This window comes from Periophthalmus magnuspinnatus, chromosome 3 (genome assembly GCF_009829125.3).
Source record: "Periophthalmus magnuspinnatus isolate fPerMag1 chromosome 3, fPerMag1.2.pri, whole genome shotgun sequence".
Classification (NCBI taxonomy): Eukaryota; Metazoa; Chordata; class Actinopteri; order Gobiiformes; family Gobiidae; genus Periophthalmus; species Periophthalmus magnuspinnatus.
In genome coordinates, this window is record NC_047128.1 from 5141456 (window position 1) to 5161031 (window position 19576).

At 37.1% G+C, this 19576-nt stretch overlaps 1 protein-coding gene across 1 annotated transcript; it reads right to left on the bottom strand.

Moving 5' to 3' along the window:
* Window positions 1–129: 129 nt before the first annotated feature.
* On the bottom strand, window positions 130–18255 carry nkpd1 (NTPase, KAP family P-loop domain containing 1). Its single transcript, XM_033988109.2, has 6 exons — window positions 18191–18255; window positions 15380–15443; window positions 9151–9267; window positions 6035–6363; window positions 2398–3810; window positions 130–1805 (listed from the first exon to the last, which is right to left on the bottom strand). Exons 2-6 carry the CDS (start codon window positions 15396–15398, stop codon window positions 1554–1556), a joined length of 2130 nt encoding a protein of 709 aa, XP_033844000.1. The 5' UTR covers window positions 15399–15443; window positions 18191–18255; the 3' UTR covers window positions 130–1553.
* Window positions 18256–19576: the final 1321 nt, after the last annotated feature.

Sequence of the window (19576 nt, forward strand, 5' to 3'; positions counted from 1 at the left end):
TTAAGCTTAAAGTTTCTTTTTATTAACATAAATGTTTTTAACTTTGATTAATGTATGCAAGAAATTTCCAAGATACCATTTAATTTCTTTTGAACAAATTTATACTAAAACACATTTTGGTGAGTGGAGTTTCAAAAAAAGGTCAAATGGTGTGGTCACAATGCTAATATTTCAAATACAATACATAAAAAACACTTTTTTAAACAATAGAAATGGTAAATGGCCATTTTTATACAATGCTTTTCCATCTTCAAGTCACTCAAAGTGCTTTACATCAAGGAACCACTCAACCATTCACGCAAATATTCATACATTCAGCATGTACACAGACGCTGGGGGTGAGGTGGGCTGTCTTGCCCGAGGACTCAATGACAGCTTTCATCTTTGGGAGCTGGAATTGCACCACAACCTGTGGGTCACTGGATCTGAATGCTCAATGAATGATCTTTATGTTGAGAACGGAATTTGAACCCCCAACCTTCGGTTCAGTGGGCAAACACTCTACACCACATTTTATTTCCATGTTGTCTCATATGGTTTTGATACAGATTTAAAACTGTTCAGGAAAAGTTAAATTTTGTCCTTTTATTATGGGATTTTTTTCAGCATTGTCACTTGTTCAAAAGTATAGTTGCAATACTAATTTTGCTCTCGGGAATTGTTAGAATAAATAACTGCTTAGCTGTTTTCTCTAACCACTGCTTTAGTTCAGTATTGTAGTGAGGTCATGTGACAAGAACTACTGATAGAGATGATGTCATGACTTGTTACCCAGGCGACACCCTGAAAGGATGTTCATCGTTGTGTGATTGGATGGGCCAAAGTGCCAAGGGGCGTGGCTGGTCTGTGTACCAACAAAGAGGCGCTAAGTCCAAACCTCCCACTATAGATTGTGTAGAAAACTCATTGTACAGGCGTACGCATTCACTCTGCATGGGAAGCAGGCACAGGCTCCTTGTACAAGTATTGCTTTCTTCTATTTGATTAAGTAAATTATCTGGGATTTATTTCTGTTTCGTAACAAATATGAGAGGAAAAGGCTCTTAAACCACTTAAAATAAACAAAAGTAATATAAGACACTTAATTTCTATCTCACTCAGTCGTCCAAGTATGATCCATAGCGATAGAAAAATTCAATTCTATCAACTGGACAAAAGTTTTAGAGCCGCTTCATTGCTCATCTAAGCCACTTCTTCATTTCTGATCGGATTGCTGGTGGGCACCGCCTTGTATCTATCTGAAGGGAGGTGCTAACTACACTGAACCCGACACACCTATACAGTTTCTGTTAACTATGTTTATTAAACTGCCTGAGTCATATTTTACCCTAATTGTTCATGTCCTTAATGGGAACTCTCACACCCATTACATTTCTGTGTAATCTTTTAGTCATACAGGGAGGATCCATAGCAAAGAGAGGACAATGTTTCATCTGTCATTCAACAAGATACTTCATAAGTGTTAAGGTAATTGTTAGCAAACTTCACACATTTTTATGACACACACACACACATGCCAAACTAATAAATCACTGCACACATTAAGTAGATGTTTACATGCCACTGTTGACCATCTTTGCTTGATGGTGCCTGTGGAGATGAGGTCGCTGTGGTGAAGGCTCAGTTTTCTTGTTCTGATTTGTTTTACAAATCAGAAATCGTATTTTAAACTTGGCCCACTCTCCAAACGTCATGCCCAGAAGTTCTTTCAGGTCTTTTCTGTCTCCAAACACCAGCGCAGGGCCGTTCAGGTCATTGGCCTTTACAATGTCAGTGTACCTAGAGGGGAAGTCCATCTGCTCCATCTGCAGAAGAGAAGGGAGCATTTTAAACTTTAGCTAACAATAATAAGGTAGGAATTTAAAGGAAAGGGAAAAAATATGAAAAAACTTTGCCTTTTCCATCATTATGAAAATGAATCACATTTGTAAAATTAATTTAAATCGTGGCATTTCAATATACCTACTTCAATTACCATTTAAATGTAGTATATACAACTGTATAATTTATAATAAGCCATAATCATCACACGTCCTATATTAAAAATGAAGCCACACCTAATTAGTTTTATGCAGAACAGTTAAATAAAAATTCTATAGTATTGTATTGAATAAATACAACCTTCTCTCTTAAAAGGTGCCTAACTTTTATAGTTTGGCCTCACTAGTCACATGTTATTGAGCTGCCTGAAATGTTCCAGTGCGGCATTATTTTGTCTATCTTAAATTTATTTCCTTGCAAAAAATTATACTGGCCAATCCATTAGAAAAGTTTCATAGTGCCCCTGTAAAACCAAATTAAAATTAAAGTGCTTTTTATCTGAATGATGTAACTTCCACAGTGTAATCATGTGTTATGATTGGAGATTGATTACACAAATTCAAACCTGCCCCTTACCTCTGTACACACATCTTCAGTTTTCATGTTAATAATCGTTGTGATCGGCAGAGGGGCCAGGCTCCTCTTCCATCTTACATCCCTCAGCGTCGACGTCCCCCTGATTCTCGCCATTTCGTTTTTAATTGAATGGTCCAAGTTCACAGTCGCCTCCTCCAAAATCTCCAAATCTTTTATGGTGAACTGGAAATCATCTTTGAGAAACATTTCAAACATTTCTGGATCTCCATCTTGTTCGAGAAACTCCTCAATATCTTCTTTCATGACGTACAATTCCGCTTTAGATTCCTCAAAAACCTCCCAAAGTGTTTTTAACTTGTTGATACTCGTGCACTCAATTTCTGCTCTTTGCTTGGAGTCTTCCACACACTGTATTATCCAGCTAAGACGGCATGGCCAATGGTTTGCAATAATGACCCAAGCTGCAATGTTTTCCGTCGAGGTTATCTCTTTATGTAATGCTTTCGTGATAATCAGAACCATTCGGAACGAGTTGATCACCCTTCGCATGGACATGGCATCGTCTAAAATGTACTTGTTCAAACCCGAATCACCATTTTTCGCAATGCTTTTGACGATCATTTCAACTTCCTCATCATTTATATGAAGATCCAGTTTTGAGGTGATCAGAGGATGCTTTTCGTTGTCCACTGAGATTTCCACTAAAGGAACACTGTTTGAAGAGCTACTCTTGATCTGATGGTTTTTGAAATTCCCGCTACATGCAAGGTTGTAGAATAAAGTACGTCTTGAGTACCCGCACATGGGTGGGATAGTGAACGGTAGCGTTACAATCCGATTCAGTAGTGCATGCGCTTGGTCCTCCTTGATAAAACAATAATCGGTGAAGTTCACTTTCTCAACAAGAACCTCAGGATTGACAGCTAGTATTGAAATGAACGGACTTTCTTCGTCTGATAACAATATATTTATTGCATCCAAAACAGCAACAATTTTCATCGGTGGACAGCGATCTAAGTTGGTTATTTGCAGCACGATCCGAATCCGACGCCTCTCAAAAACTTCCATAAACTGCACAAAACGGTTCAAAAACCAGATTTCTTTCCTCACCTCGTTCATGAAGCCAAGTTTGGAACTCACGTGTTCGTTGTCCATCCCTCGTTTGATGTTTTGATCTTGGGAAAATAAAAGATTTTTAACCATTGAGAGGAGGAATCGTAAAGCGCTCGCAGCAGGGACCCCAAAAGAAGCGATAAGTAGGCCCTCAATAAAGTTGACTTGGCTTGTGGTGCCGTTGTTAACCACCTCACTGGAGCTTGGGTCAAGCTGGCTGGATATCAGATAGAAGATCAGGAAGCCCAGTGGGATCAACAAAATGAAGAGGAGACACAGCCAAACAGGGCAGCAGCAGCACTTCTTAGCTCTCCAATCGTTTGTAGAGTCTTCTATTTTCTGAAATTATTACAAGAAAAGCGTTTTAATGGCTCTATATTTCAAAACGTGTGTAAGTGCTTCTTGGGGAGACGCTACAGGCATAACTCATGGTTTGTTTGGTCTCTTAAGCTTTCATGTGGAACAACAAAATTGTCCAGTTTGCACAAAATTTTATCATTTCATTTAATCAACTTTGAACTGGAACTTTTTTCTTATACATATGCAACTAAACTACAGAAGCAAATTGCCTTATTAAAGCTTTTAAAAGGTCCTATATTGTGCAAAATTCACTCTTTAAGCCATGTTATAATGCTTTTACCTCATCAAAAACATACCTAGAGTTGTGTTTTATTCACACATATTTGAGTAACCCTGCATTATTAGTCTGTCTGCATCTCCAATGCTTAAAATGCTCTGTTCCACCTTGTGATGTCATGAAGCTGTAGTTTTCAAATTAACAGCTACGTTTTACCTTTTGTTTAATAGAGATTGGCAATTCCAGGTCGGAAATTACCCAAATGATACTTGTGAAGGTGTATGGAGTTTAAAAACACAATGGGGCATCTCCTGTATTATCACATGACATCACAAGGTGGAAGGAGTGTTTTCAGTTTGAGAGAAGAACTCAACCTAAATATGCAGGATTTGTGAGTTAAACATGTGTAAATGAAACAAATGTGTGTAAGGTATGTTGTTGAGGAAACATTACAACATAGATCAGAAAATATCCTAGCATGGGCCCTTTATTGTGAAATTTCAATGACTTTTTCAACATAATTATTTAACTTTTCACAATTTTTGACCCTACAAGCTTGACAAGCCATTGAACATGCTGAAGGCATTATTAATTCTAGACTCCGTAGCCATCACAGTGAGGCTGCACCATCGGCCCCTCCAACTACCACCAATCACTCATGACATTCATACGTAAGGTGGGTGAAGTGTCTTGCTCAAAGACACAATGGCGATTTGCACTGGACTGAGCACAGTGCTTGAGTATTGACCTTATCCCGCCCTGCTCTCTTTTGCTTCTAAATGCTACTAAAATGTGCTTTCTTTGTGGTGGCACTTCCGGAAAAGCAGTCAGTCTAAAATACAACTTAATGGTAAGTTGGCCATAAAAGCAGGCCACTTGTTATAGCCTCATAAACAAGTGCATGTTTTGAATCTTGACATTTGACATTTATTTGATCAAAAAACCCAGGCTCCCTCACATCTTCCTTTTTGTTCAGTCTCTGTCACTTTTGTAATATTCTTATTGGTCCCTCAGCTCATGGACATATGCTCAAAGCTTTGCTTCTAAACCTCAGCCGGCACACACGTCATCTCTAAAGAAGTTAAATCATGTTTGTTTACTTTTACAAAAACAGATAAGTTCATTTTATTTTTCTTAATCGAGGACCTGCAGCTCAAAATTTGCACATTCCTGTTACGCAACCAACAAGTCAATGGTGAAATCATTCTCTGGAGGCTCTGTAGTCCCTATAGAACTTACTGACTGGCAAGATCAAGAGCCCCATGCAAAATAATACAACCTGAATAGCAAAGTCAGTGCCCACGACAACTGGAATAAGGTGAATAGGGAGGACAACGTGGCTTAATAATAATTAATGATTAAACTTCCAGGTCAGTTTGAAGTTGGACTTTGTTCCTTACCACCAAACCATAAAACAATTATACCAGTACACGTTTTTAGTTTGTGTGAAATCAAAGGAAAAAGTTTGCCTTCTCGTTTGTGTCAGGGTCAATATTTTTGTTGAACAAATTACATTGTTTTCTGCACTAAATATACAGGGCCATGTCTCACTTTGAAATGGGAAAAATAATGAGACACTGGCTGCATTGAGGTTTTGCCAGCTGTATATTTTGTCTGGACTTTGTTGAGGTTGAATATTTTTAGTTGGATTTACAGATCACATATCATGAGCAGCCTAGATCAAAATTATTTTAATGAAAGCAAATAAATGAAGACAGCTCCAGAGACTTTTTTTTGCTTTGTACACTACAACACTACCAATCTATATATTTATATAATGGGGGGGGGGATTGGTCTAACAGGTGTCCACATTTCAAACTCTGCCCCTGTAACCCCCCCTGTAATCATGATGCCACCAATTGCTGAAAATTTCTGAAAAAGTGGATTTAGTGTTTAGTTCTACTTTAATGGTTCACACTCTAGTCTAGTGTCACCAGTACATTTGGGCTTAGGTTATTTTACATTATGAAAGAATTATCAACCAACCCTTTTCTTGACTTCATCTTCTTCATCGTACTGACCCACTCGATGCAACAGAAGCTGTAGTTTGCCAAAGTTCACCTGCATGGCATAGAAGAGCCGCAATGCCATTCCTGCCCACAACAGGTCGCTGCCCGCAAAATGCCACGCGCTGAAGTACACGTGGATAAACCTGACGTTGTGGTGGCTCTGGTTTCGATGGGTCCAGATGGGTTTGTAGAACAGCAGTTTCCAGATGAGGGAGATGCAGGCGCAGAGGGAGGGCCGAGGGGGACGAGGAGCAGCTACGTCTGTGTGCTCCTGCTCCAAACGCTGCGACTCCGAGCTCAGGTGAACTGGAGAAGAGGAACTGAGTTAAGAATGTGTTAGGGAAAGTAAGCCTATAATCATTGCAAGTTGAACTGAAGTGATTTGTATTATTGTGTCTATGCCTAAACACTATTATCACGAGTTGAGTACGCCAGTTGCCAGATGTCAATGGTGGATGAAGTACTCAGTTTTGTTACTTAAGTAAAAGTACAGATAAGGCAAAAAGAAGTAAAAACTTACTCAAGTAGATTTTTCATTTACCGTATTTTCCGGACTATCAGTCTTTTTTTCATAGTTTGGTCAGGGGGTGAGACTTATACTCAGATGCGACTTACATCTGAAATTATTAAAATATATAATTTCCCATCTTCGTTATTGTCACACTGACGTGAGGGCACTCTAGGGCTTGTTTACCAGTAACACAGCCACACAAAAAAAGGAAGCGGTGATTCATCTACTTCCAGAGCAGGTGTTTAGAAGCGAAACTGAGGATAAAGAATTCAATGGATTTAGTGATTTGGAGTGAGATCGAGAGTAAACTTGTTAGCTTGTTTTTTATGCTTTAGTTTTCTGATTAACTGTTAATATCTTACATTAACATACAAGATACATATTCAGTTAACTGTCTATGCTTCATATAGCTGAATGAATATAAATGTGTTACGTTAGCGTGCTGTACTGCTATTCAGCCTGTTCTCTATTTTATTGTTATTATTATAACTTACCTTTAAAAATAAAATGTCTGTTCTTGGTCTTGGTCCCACAGATTTTGATAAAGTATTGTTAATTTGTTAAAGTGTATACATATTTTGGTCAACAGTAGCTCTATTAATCAGTTAAATTTTCTAATTCACTTTGTGTATATGTTTTTGTTTGCTCAAAGCCAAGGCTTGAACTCAAACTTCTGTCAGGACAAACATGGTAAAACCTCTCAAATCACATCAAAAGTACTTTTTACTTTTCAGTCCAGTTAAAAAATGTAGTGGAGTAGAAAGTACAGATACCTGTTCTCAAATGTCGTGAAGTAAAAGTAAAGTATACAGTAAAGTATCCACTGCAAAAAGATACCTAAAAATTGTACTTAATCTAATCCAACTTTATTTCTAATGCACTTTAAAAACAACAGAGTTGACCAGAGTGCAGTACACAAGAGACATTTTTAAAACACAGATAAATGACAAACATACAAATAAATAACTACAGACTGTACACTATAAAAATCAACATTCATACTTAAGTACTTTACAGCCATTTCATCTGCCTGTCGTCTTTACACTAAAACACATCAGGACAAAATTCAAAATTCATTTTAAAAATAACAATAGAACAAACGAGCCTCTCTTTGCGCCTCTCCCAATTCACACAAAGCACACAATGTATCTTCCAAACTGAATATTACAGATATGATCCTCTTTCATTTTTGTCTAATTAGATTTGCACATTGGCAGATTTTCTTGTTGGCCCTGTTCATAGAAGTAGCCTATTTGCAACACTAGATATGTGTGGAGGCTATATTACCATGCTGTCACCATGGATGTATTAAAAAAATAGGCTCTCCCTCATTAAGTAATATGTGTTAAGTTTCTCTTTATTTACAGAATCAATTCTACATTTTATCCACAGCACATGTCTTAGGACTACTTTACATGGTCCAAAGATGAGACTGAATTTATGAAATGTAGTTCCTTCATAGATGTAAAAAGTGGACTAAGGGACGATGATGTCACCCATAGCGTTCGGCTCCAGTCAAATGAAGCTCATCAGAGTTAGCAGTTATAGGTCCGAATTTGGAGCTGAGTTCAATATTTGAAATTCCTACCGTGAGTATCATAGCAACCAAAGAGCCAGTCTGGAGCGAGGCTGGACACTTAGCAAGCCTGTCAATCAAACCTGTTGCTAATGTTAGTGGGAATGACCTCAGGGGGAAGAAGGCGCCTCATTGGCCTGTTATTAATGTTCATATCTTGATTTATGGACACAATGGTGAAATAAAAAACACCAGGATCATGTTGAGCGAGTTAATCTGAACATTTAAGACCAAAATGACAAGGCTCACTGCAGCAGTTACAGAGAGATGAGCAACAGTTTTTATAACTTATAACTTTATATTGATCCCAATCAAATAAACAAATAAAAAAAAAAAAAAAAAAAAAAAAGAATGTTGTCTGTGTAATCCCTCAGTCGTCCAGGTCTGATCCATAGTGAAAGCCAAAAGTAAAATCTGTCAACTGGACAAAATACTGTGGGAGTGAAAACGTTTTGCTGCTCATCCAAGCCGCTTCTTCAGTTCTGGTCAGATTACTGGTGGACACTGCCTTATCTGAAGGGAGGAGCTAACTACACTGAAACTGGAAACAGTTATTGCTTACAGTTTCTGTAAGTAGACTAGGTCTATTGAGCTACACTAAGTGTGCACTGTGCCTGAGTCAGCATGGTCATTCAACTCTTAATGGGTGCTTTCACACCTGTTGGCATCTTGGCTAGCTCTATTTTTCTTTATTTCATTTATTTGCTTTGGGTCTGAGGATGGAATTATAGATGGGGGATATAGATTTATATTGAATGCGAAAATCTCTTAACCATTTCCCTTTGCTTAACTCACTTATTTTACCTAGTTTACAAAATATCCCAGGGTACTCTATTAAAAAAGGGTTTCGATTGTATTATTTTGAAAAGAGTTTCTGAGGTTTTTTGTTGGTTTAGATGGCTGCATTCAGTACATCATGACCATGGGAGAGTAAGTTGATGAAAAGAACAGAATAAACAGAATAAAAGTCTATATTGCTGTAGGCCAATGTTTATAAACTCCTTACCTTCCAACCGCTTGAGGACGAGGCTGATGCGGTCCTGACATGTTGAATACAGCCCCACTGTGGCAGGAGCACTCACTTTGCTCAGGGTCTTGGACAGCGCATAGGCATAAACTTCATCTGGAAGGACATTATATTAGTCTCATACAACTTGAAAAACAAACACAGATATTTCATATAATTTTTGTACATAACTCACTAAGGCCCCGTTTCAAGAAGCATGTTTAGTTCAATTTATTAATCCTGAAAAAAGCTCAACCCAGAGTTTTCAGTTTCACAGAAAGAGTTGACCTAAACCCTGAGTCAGTCGCCATGGTAACCAACTCTGTGAACCTAACCTGGTCCAGAGCAGATATTTGTTTGGTCAAGTTTGTCACCATGATATCAAGCTAAATATCTTATTACATTAATTCAAAAATTAACTAAATTAATAATATATTTAATGTCACATATACATTCCAAATGCTCAAAAATGTATCAGACCTTTTAGTGCAGAATGATACTTTGAAATCTTCTATTTCAAAATAGTATTTAATGAGCTGCAAGAGTTTTTTAAATCATACTAATTATAGTATTACTTAGTATAACATCCCATTTTCATATCCAATTTAACCTCTCCAGTCACATGACTTCCTCTCCCTCTAAGATAGACACCTCCTGTGGTTTACCGTTGTCATGGTGAATCCTCTTTTTTGGGATAGGTTGTGGCTTTTCTCCTCAGTTAAACTCAGAGTTAGACCACTTAGAGTTTGTTCACTTTGTTTTTTGAAACTGGAAACTGAATTGCCCTGTCTGAGTGGGATAACTCCAAGTCAGGAGTTGAACATGGTGTTAGGCCCCATTTCACAAAGCAGGGTGAACTAACGATATTGTTTATTTGTCGAGGACTCTGTATAAAGGTGTTAACACTGAAGCTGTATATTATGACGAACATGAGCTGATTCTCCAAAATATATTCACACAAATGGAAATGATGCCCTTGTAAATTTGATACAAAAAAGTGCCAAATGATCATCTATTTAAGGATGCAGAAATTGTGTGCAAAAGGCCTTGAAAATACCTGACAGGATTTGAAATGGGGAAAAATAACACTGATTGTATTGAGATTTGCAATCTTTGATTTTAGATGTTGTGGCTTAAAGGTCCCATGGACTCTTGAGTGCTTTAAGCCATGTTATAATGCTGTTACCTCCTCAAAAACATACCTGGATACCTTTTGTTTTATTCATACCTTTCAGTAATCCTTTATTACTAGTCTTTACATCTCCAAAGCTCAAAATGCTCTGTTCCACCTTGTGAGGTCACATACCGGTAGTTTTCAAGTTAACAGCTACCTTTTTACCTTTAGTTCAGTACAGATTGCAGAGCTGAAATTATACAAATTCTTCTAGTGAAGGTGTATGGAGTTTAAAAACACAGCGGAGCACTTCCTGTATTACCGAATGACATCACAAGGTGGAACAGAGTCTTTTCTGTTTTGAGTGTCAAAACAAAACATGACTAGAGGTACGGTTGTAATGAGGAAACGCTATTTTCTGATTTATGTTATAATGTTGTAATATTATCCCAATGCAAATAAATAAAAGTAAGTAAGTAAAAAGTTTTATCAGAGCAACATCTTAATCAGCAAATCCAACTAAAAATATCAACTTCACCAATTTATAGTTTAGTCTTGGCGTTTTAGTGTTCTTTTCCTATGTATCGTGCTATGTGTATGTGTTTTGATTGACATTTATATGGCACACTTTGTTCAGCTGAAGTTGTTTTAACTGTGCTATATATTTTACTTGAATTGAATTGGTCCCAAACATAACTTCGGCCATTTAGTTTAACAAAGCAATAATGAGTCTGTGTTTACTAAAACACAGTATACTGAACATTATTTTCATTAGTGGAAATCAGTGCTTTTCTGAAACAGCCAGGAGCCATTGTTCAAATAAGTGAATTATTTACACCTGTTCTATCATTGTAATTAGTACCCCATAAGAACCCGGACACCTAAATCCTTAAAGGAAAATTATGGTGGACATAGCCCAGACTGATTAGAGGCTAAATAACACATTTATGACATTTTTTTTTTTTTCAAAAACGCCCCCTAGTGTCTGAGATATGCAATGTAACACATATGTCACATTGGGCCTTTGAGCATTATTTTAGAAGATGTGCGTTTTATGACAAAACTTTTTGGCTTTTTTTTGTAAGACCTTGTTCTTTATTCTCTGCATCACAATGTGAAATCATAGAAAACTGCAAGTATATTTCAATAAAACAACATTCCTCTTGCATTTTATTTTAACGTTTTCTCTCAACAAATTTAACCTCTTTGTGCTTGAATGAGAAATTGTTGCGACTTTGGCTTGAAACCTTCTTTGCTTGAGTGGCTTTGGGATTCCCAGAAGTTTGCAGTCATGTTGATATAGCAGCCATGCATTGACAAAGGCAAGCGTTATGGTTTGCCAAAAGAGGTACAGGTACCATCTCCAAACTCTCATGTGGTACTTGTATCTTGCCACACAGGCATCCAGAAGGTCTACACCACCCATGAAGGTGTTGTATTCTTTTACGATCCGTGGTCTGTTCACTTGCACAAACTCCTTTTTTGTTTTGCTCCATCTTTGGGCCATGTCGGGCGGATCAGCACCACACAAGAAATTAGTGTCACTGATTTATTGTCATACCATTTTATGATTGCCATCCGATCATATTTCTCCACCCTTTCATCAACTGATCCTCTTCCTTTCTTGGCCAGACTTTTTTCATTTTTAAGATCACAACCAGCCAAGCGATTGCTACGGATTGTACCAACAAAGTAGATCTGCCACTTCAGAAGCTCGAGTACGAGTGGTGCTGAGGAAAAGAAGTTGTCAGCAAATACTTTGTAGTTGTGGTTGGATGGCAGTGTTTCACATAACTTTACCACAACATCACCCCCAATGCCAAGAAAGTTTTTTTGTCCTGTACCACCTTGATAAACATCAAAATCACATAGCATTCCTGAAGATGTGCAGCGAGCCCAGATTTTCAGCCCCCAAGGGTTTGGGTTTCCCCTTACAAACTGTCTTATTGGACAGTGGATTCCTCGAAAAGCCACCATTTGCTCATCAATAGAGTTGAACTCAGTTAGCGTAATCTCCAAGCACTGTTTCAGAAACATGTCAAGCCATGGGCGGATTTTCCAGCACTTATCCCCTTCTTGTCTTTTGGTAATATCAGCATTATCAGTGAAATGAAGGGAGGTCAACAATGTTTGAAAGCGATTGCGGACATGTTGTCAGTCACCATGGAGCACCTAGTGTCAGCTTCCCAGTATGCTCTGTTTCCTGGAAGTTTGCAAAGTCCCATCTGCAGGTACATCCCAATCAATATTTCAAGGTCTTTAACATTTGTATTAACATTGGAATATGTATCAGATTTCTGGACACTGTACAGATTTGTTTCATCCCTAAGTAGACTCAGCATTTCTGGAGTAATGAATTTTCGAAAATATTCAAGAGCTGAAAGAATTTCAGTTGGAGGTGTAATACTTGGTCCTTTAAAAGGACAGTCTGGTGCATCAAAACTTTTCTTCCTCCAAGAAAATGTTTTCTGTTCTTGATTACTTGTAGTTGGCTGCTCAGAAATAGTATTTGGTTGAGGAGCATGACTTGATTCATCAACTTCAGTATCAGAGTCTTCATTCTCAATTGACACATCATCCAGGTTGTTTCCGACGGTAAAATCGGTATCAAAAGGGTCTTCAGTTTCCTCATCAGAGCTTGATTCACATCCCTCAAATTCACTGTCATCTCCTTGAATGATTACCAATGCATCACGAATAGTCAGGCGTGTCCGGGTGTCCATTCTACAAAATAAATTGATATATACACTCACCTAAAGGATTATTAGGAACACCTGTTCAATTTCTCCTTAATGCAATTATCTAATCAACCAATCACATGGCAGTTGCTTCAATGCATTTAGGGGTGTGGTGGTCAAGACAATCTCCTGAACTCCAAACTGAATGTCAGAATGGGAAAGAAAGGTGATTTAAGCAATTTTGAGCGTGGCATGGTTGTTGGTGTCAGACGGGCCAGTCTGAGTATTTCACAATCTGCTCAGTTACTGGGATTTTCATGCACAAACATTTCTAGGGTTTACAAAGAATGGTGTGAAAAGGGAAAAACATCCAGTATGCGGCAGTCCTGTGGGCGAAAATGCCTTGTTGATGCTAGAGGTCAGAGGAAAATGGGCCGAGTGATTCAAGCTGATAGAAGAGCAACGTTGACTGAAATAACCACTCGCTACAACCGAGGAATGCAGCAAAGCATTTGTGAAGCCACAACACGCACAACCTTGAGGCGGATGGGCTACAACAGCAGAAGACCCCACCGGGTACCACTCATCTCCACTATAAATAGGAAAAAGAGGCTACAATTTGCACAAGCTCACCAAAATTGGACAGTTGAAGATTGGAAAAATGTTGCCTGGTCTGATGAGTCTCGATTTCTGTTGAGACATTCAAATGGTAGAGTCAGAATTTGGCGTAAACAGAATGAGAACATGGATCCATCTTGCCTTGTTACCACTATGCAGGCTGGTGGTGGTATAATAGTGTGGGGGATGTTTTCTTGGCACACTTTAGGTCCCTTAGTGCCAATTGGGCATCGTTTAAATGCCACGGGCTACCTGAACATTGTTTCTGACCATGTCCATCCCTTCATGACCACCATGTACCCATCCTCTGATGACTACTTCCAGCAGGATAATGCACCATGTCATAAAGCTCAAATCATTTCAAATTGGTTTCTTGAACATGACAATGAGTTCACTGTACTACAATGGCCCCCACAGTCACCAGATCTCAACCCGATAGAGCATCTTTGGGATGTGGTGGAACAGGAGCTTCCTGCCCTGGATGTGCATCCCACAAATCTCCGTCAACTGCAAGATGCTATCCTATCAATTTGGGCCAACATTTCTAAAGAATGCTTTCAGCACCTTGTTGAATCAATGCCACGTAGAATTAAGGCAGTTCTGAAGGTGAAAGGGGGGCAAACACCGTATTAGTATGGTGTTCCTAATAATCCTTCAGGTGAGTGTATATTTATTGAATTTATAACATGTTATTTCAAACATAAATATTTAAGAAATACACAATTTTAATGGTAAAAAAAGATAATGTGACATATATGTAACATGTGTTTTTTGTGGCCTTTTTATTACTTAAGGCCCGAAGTGACATATGTGCAACCACGTTTTTCATTTGATGTGTTTTGCATACAATTTTTATTATTATTATTTTTTTTTACTTAATTTTGATATAAATGTACTCACTAACTTCTAATAAACTAATTTCAATAACTCTTGTTTGAAGAAATCAACTTCTGGAGAATTGCTAATTTTGGGACAGGTGTTCTGCTTCTAGTCAGCTATCTTGAAAAAGGGGTGGTGACAAAAAAAAAAAAATCACATGATCAATCTTGTGATGTCACAATATGTTGATTGGGAGTCACTTTGGGAGTTTACATATATATAAAAAAATAAAAACATTTTTAAAAAGGTTTCCAGAACATGTGAAATGGACCTTACACCACTGTCACAGTGGGTCCTTATGGGTTAACCCTGGAGAACCCAAGAACCCTTTTCTTCTTTGGAAAATTATGAACAATGCATAAAATTACTGCTATAAGTTTACTGAACACTGAAATATCCACTTTTTCAATTTTAACCCTTAATTCCCTAATTTAGCTTGAAAACTACCGCTTCATGACATCACAACAGAGCATTTTGAGCTAATAATAAAGGGTTACTCAGACATGTGTGAATGAAATAAAACACAACTCCAGGTATGTTTTTGATGACATTCATCATAACACGGCTTAAACCTCACAAGAGTCCATTTTGTGTAATATTGAACCTTTTAATACCAAACATTTGCATTTGTCTTGCGATTCCTTATAGACTATGTGAATGTGTTTGAGAATCATTTGACAGATACATGGAAAACAGACAGGTACATAATTACAAAATTACCTCTAACTATAAACAGCAGCAGTAGTTTGTGGTCTCTCATGGACCCAGTAATGAGCTGTGAGATATACATTTAATTAACTGGCAAAACCTAAGTATGGTTTCAAATGCATCAAGGACAAACAGCCTTGAGTCTCCCAGATGCTTACCTGATGATGGGTTCTATATTTCACATCTATAAACAGTTAGAAATTATGTAAATGGAGAAAATGTGATGGCTTACCCTTGGTGTGGTTGTCCATTTTGAGACTTGAGTTGGTTTATTCATTCATCACATTTTCTATGAGCTGTTGAAAGATTAAAGCGGAGAATATGCTCTTAAACGTTTCTGGTGGAAGGAAAATCCACATAACTTCATGGAAACATTAGTGCTTTGGCTAGAATGCTCCATAATAAGGCTTTAAACTTGTCTAACTCTATGGAGACGAGAAGGTAACGCCACCAGTTCTAGCTATCGGGTTTGCCTCTTCACAGATCTGATTTCTAACAGTAATTAATCATGCATGTTCTTTAGCAATAGAAAAATGTAGCCAAGGCACTCAAGGCACTTTACATCAAGGAACCACACACCCATTCACACACTAGTGTACACAGACATTGGCGGTGAAGTTGTTTAAGTGTCTTGCTTAAGGACAAAATGACAACATTTGTCTGTGGGAGCTGGAATCTTACCGCCAACCTCAACCAATGATGCTGATATTGAGAGTGGGATTTGAACCGCCAACCTTCAACTCAACTGACAACACTCTATCAACTGAGCTACTGTTGCCCAGTAGTAGATGAGATTAATGTTGTACTGTGAAATATTTCAAGCAATGTAATAACCTCTCTATGGAGACAAACTGGCTGACCCTGGCTGGATGAACATAGGTTATTATTATAATGTGAGGTTGCCATGGCTACTGGGACATGTTTATTAAACATGTACCTTATTACATACTTATTACCTTACTCTCAGTTTGGTCTAGGGGGGGACAATAAATCAATGTAAATTAGAACTATCCTTCGAAGGGATGATACCTAATCATAAATTCAATAACTATTATTATACTACTATTTGATATATATATATATATATATATATATATATATATATATATATATATATATATATATATATATATATATATATATATATATATATATATATATATATATATAGGTTTTACCATAATTCACAAGTTTTTATAAAGTGTTAATGCAAGGAGAGAGGGGCACACTAGTCAGCAAAGGTGTATATTACACTTATACTTGAAACACAAGGGGGTAACTTGCTATAATATATAACCCACACCCAAGTATGCAAACATTTTAAATCAATACTTTTACATAGGATACAATGGATGACCCCTTGCCCCTCCATTCCTCATTCTTCATACAGGTCCAGGCAAAACAAGCCAGAGAGTTAAAGTTAGCTTTGTCCTGTTCAAACCAAACTGAACATAAATTATGAAGAGGAGCCCTTTACTTAGGTATTTGTGTCACTGTTTGAGGAGGCGTCAACCACCGAAAACCACAAGAATAGGCCTAAAAAAAGTAATCCCATTTCAAACATTTTATAAACTGGATTTGCTTGTATTTATTATTGTTGAGACCTCCAAAAAGCTGATGTTTTATTTTGAATGTGTTCATAATTTGAGCAAACAAAAATATATAAATAAAACAGCTAGAAAAAAATATCTATGTAATTGTTTCAGCTGAACAAAAATCTGCACACTCTGTATCAAAATCAGCCATATAAGACCTCAAAATACTTTTAATTTTGACTTAGTACTTTTTGAAATGGACAGTCCAATACATTTACCTAGTAGAATAGATTTTTTCATATGATATTTTTACTTTTGAGTATTTTTTTTGCTCTGGTATCTGTACTTTTACTTAAGTAGCACAATTGAATGCTTCTTCCACCACTGGTAGATGCATCAGATTTTCAGATCACAGGGCACTGTTCCATTCTCAAATGGCACAGCATCATTTAAGCCTGATTCAAAAGTGTTTTTAAATAAACATAGACTAGTTTGTCCCTGAAGTCCTCCAAGTCCCGACAGAACTAGCAAACTTCTTTTTAATGGCAATGTCCTCCCTGTGGCATCATAAACATTTACTTCCTTTTTATTATTTGTTTATCTATAAATATGTGGATTCTGGATGACACAGAGCTAGCAATGTTTTATGACAGTTATAATTTAAATTTCAAGCTGGATGCTTTTGTTAGCGCAAAATTTAAAGTATGTGATAAATGTCCTTGAACGCTTTTGTGTCCTCAGATAAAAATACCTTAAATATATAGAGCATTTCTGTTAGCAACAAGCAAGAATCAGAAATAAACAGAGTAACATAATGAAAAAGCTTTGTTACTGCATATTCTTTACCCTCAAACTGCACAATGATTTGTTTTTCTTTTTTTTTTTCCATCTTAAAATGCAATATCAGGGGCGACAGTAGCTTAGTTGGTAGAGTGTTTGTCCATTGATGCAAAGGTTGTTGGTCTGAATCCTGCTCTCATCAAAAAACAAAAACAAAACCCATTTTGACGGTTCCAGCTTGCACAGATGTAATTGTGTCCTTGGGCAAGACACTCAATCCAGTGTCTGCGTACACTGGTGTATGAATGTGTCTGAGTGGGTGAGTAGTTCCTTTATGTAATTTTGAGTTCCTTGAAGGTGGAAAAGTGCTATATAAAAATATAACCATTTGCCATTAATATATTTATTTAAAATGCTTACACTGTGTAACTTTTCTGGTTGAGAGTACACTCACCGGCTTGTCTCCATGGCGATGTTATTACTTTGCCTTAAATGTCCTACAGTTTGGCTTTAAATTACCCACATGGAGACAAGCAGATGGCACCACTAAGCAAAGTTACCGTGCAAGCTATTTTTAGCAATAAACAACACCTGTAAAGTATAAACGCTATGGTTATCTTTAATGCCATACTATGGGATATTCTAGACATCACTGTAGTCATACTTAAGTATTATCAGTAAATATAAAAGTTGTGAGGAAGTTTAAATGGAAAAAGTAGCAGTCTTACCTGTTGCTGTAGCAGTCTTACCTGTTGTGTGCACTTCATTTTGACAGCAGCAAGGTGGGGTGAACTTTACTCTGTCTAAACTAAAGAGTCGTTTAGCTATAAAAGTACACTGATAAGAAGAGAGAGGAAAGGAGAGGGAAGGAGAGAGAGGGCAAATGATAGAGGGAGAGAGGGAGAGAGGGAAAGAGAAACTGCGCACCTAGAAAGTAGAAGCGGGAAGTGATGATGTCACCTTAGTTTTTGAAAGCCGGCTCGCCACCAGCACCTGACCTGGATTAGTGTTGTTACTTTATTGGAAAATTCAATTCCTATTCTATGGAAAATGCTCAGTTCTCGAAGCCGTTTTGATTCCTTTAACATTAAGATTTCAGTATTGATACTTGTTCACATGTATATCTAGTTTTCATATAGTTTTAGTATCGATGAATATCTCAGTAGCAGTTTTTTTATTTTTTTGACAAGCCTAATCTGGATATACCTGAAATGTTAAACCTGGTACAGTTGTGTTATGTAACAAGGCTAGATTATGTAATTATGAATGAAAAAAGTCTCTTCCTTATTTAAAAAAACAAAACAAACAAAAAAAAAAAAAACACGTTTTGTAGCATTATGTAACAACCCACACATTTTGAGACACATTCAAACTAAATGCTGATGTTAAAGGTATCATATTACTTGTGAGCTTTCAGCCATGTTATAATGTTGTTACCTACTCAAAAACATAGCTGAAGGTGTGTTTTGTTTCATTCACACATGTTTGAATAATCTCTTATTAGTCTATCTCTGTCTGTTTCTGTTCCACGTTCTATGTTTTAGCCTTTTGTTCCATAGAGATTGGTAATTCCAGATCTGAAATCACCCAAATGATTCTAGTGAAGGCATATGTATTTTAAAAACACAGTGGAGCACTTTCTGTATTAACACTCTGTTTGAGATAAGCGTAAATATGCATGATTTGTGTGTTAAAAGTGTGTGGATGAAACAAAACACATCTCCAAGTACGTTTGTGATGAGGATTACAGCATTATAACATAGATTAGGAAATAGTACAGTGCTTCTCAATTATTTTCTATCATGCCCCCCCATAAAGAAGAAAAAATGTGAAAATGAAATGATATAATGAAATTTAATTAAATATCAAATAAAAATAAATAAATTTAAATAAACATCAAATGAATAAATTAAAATTAATTAAATATCAAAAATAATACATTAAAATTAAATAAATATCAAATTAAAACAAGTAATTTAGCAATTTGGTACCCCACCTTATATGACGCTCAGTGCTTGCTGCTTTAAGTGACATTCACAAAGCGGGATAATTGTTGGCAATATTTGGCACGTTTACGCTGAAAAAACTCCAGCGTCTTATCAGCGTGACTGAGG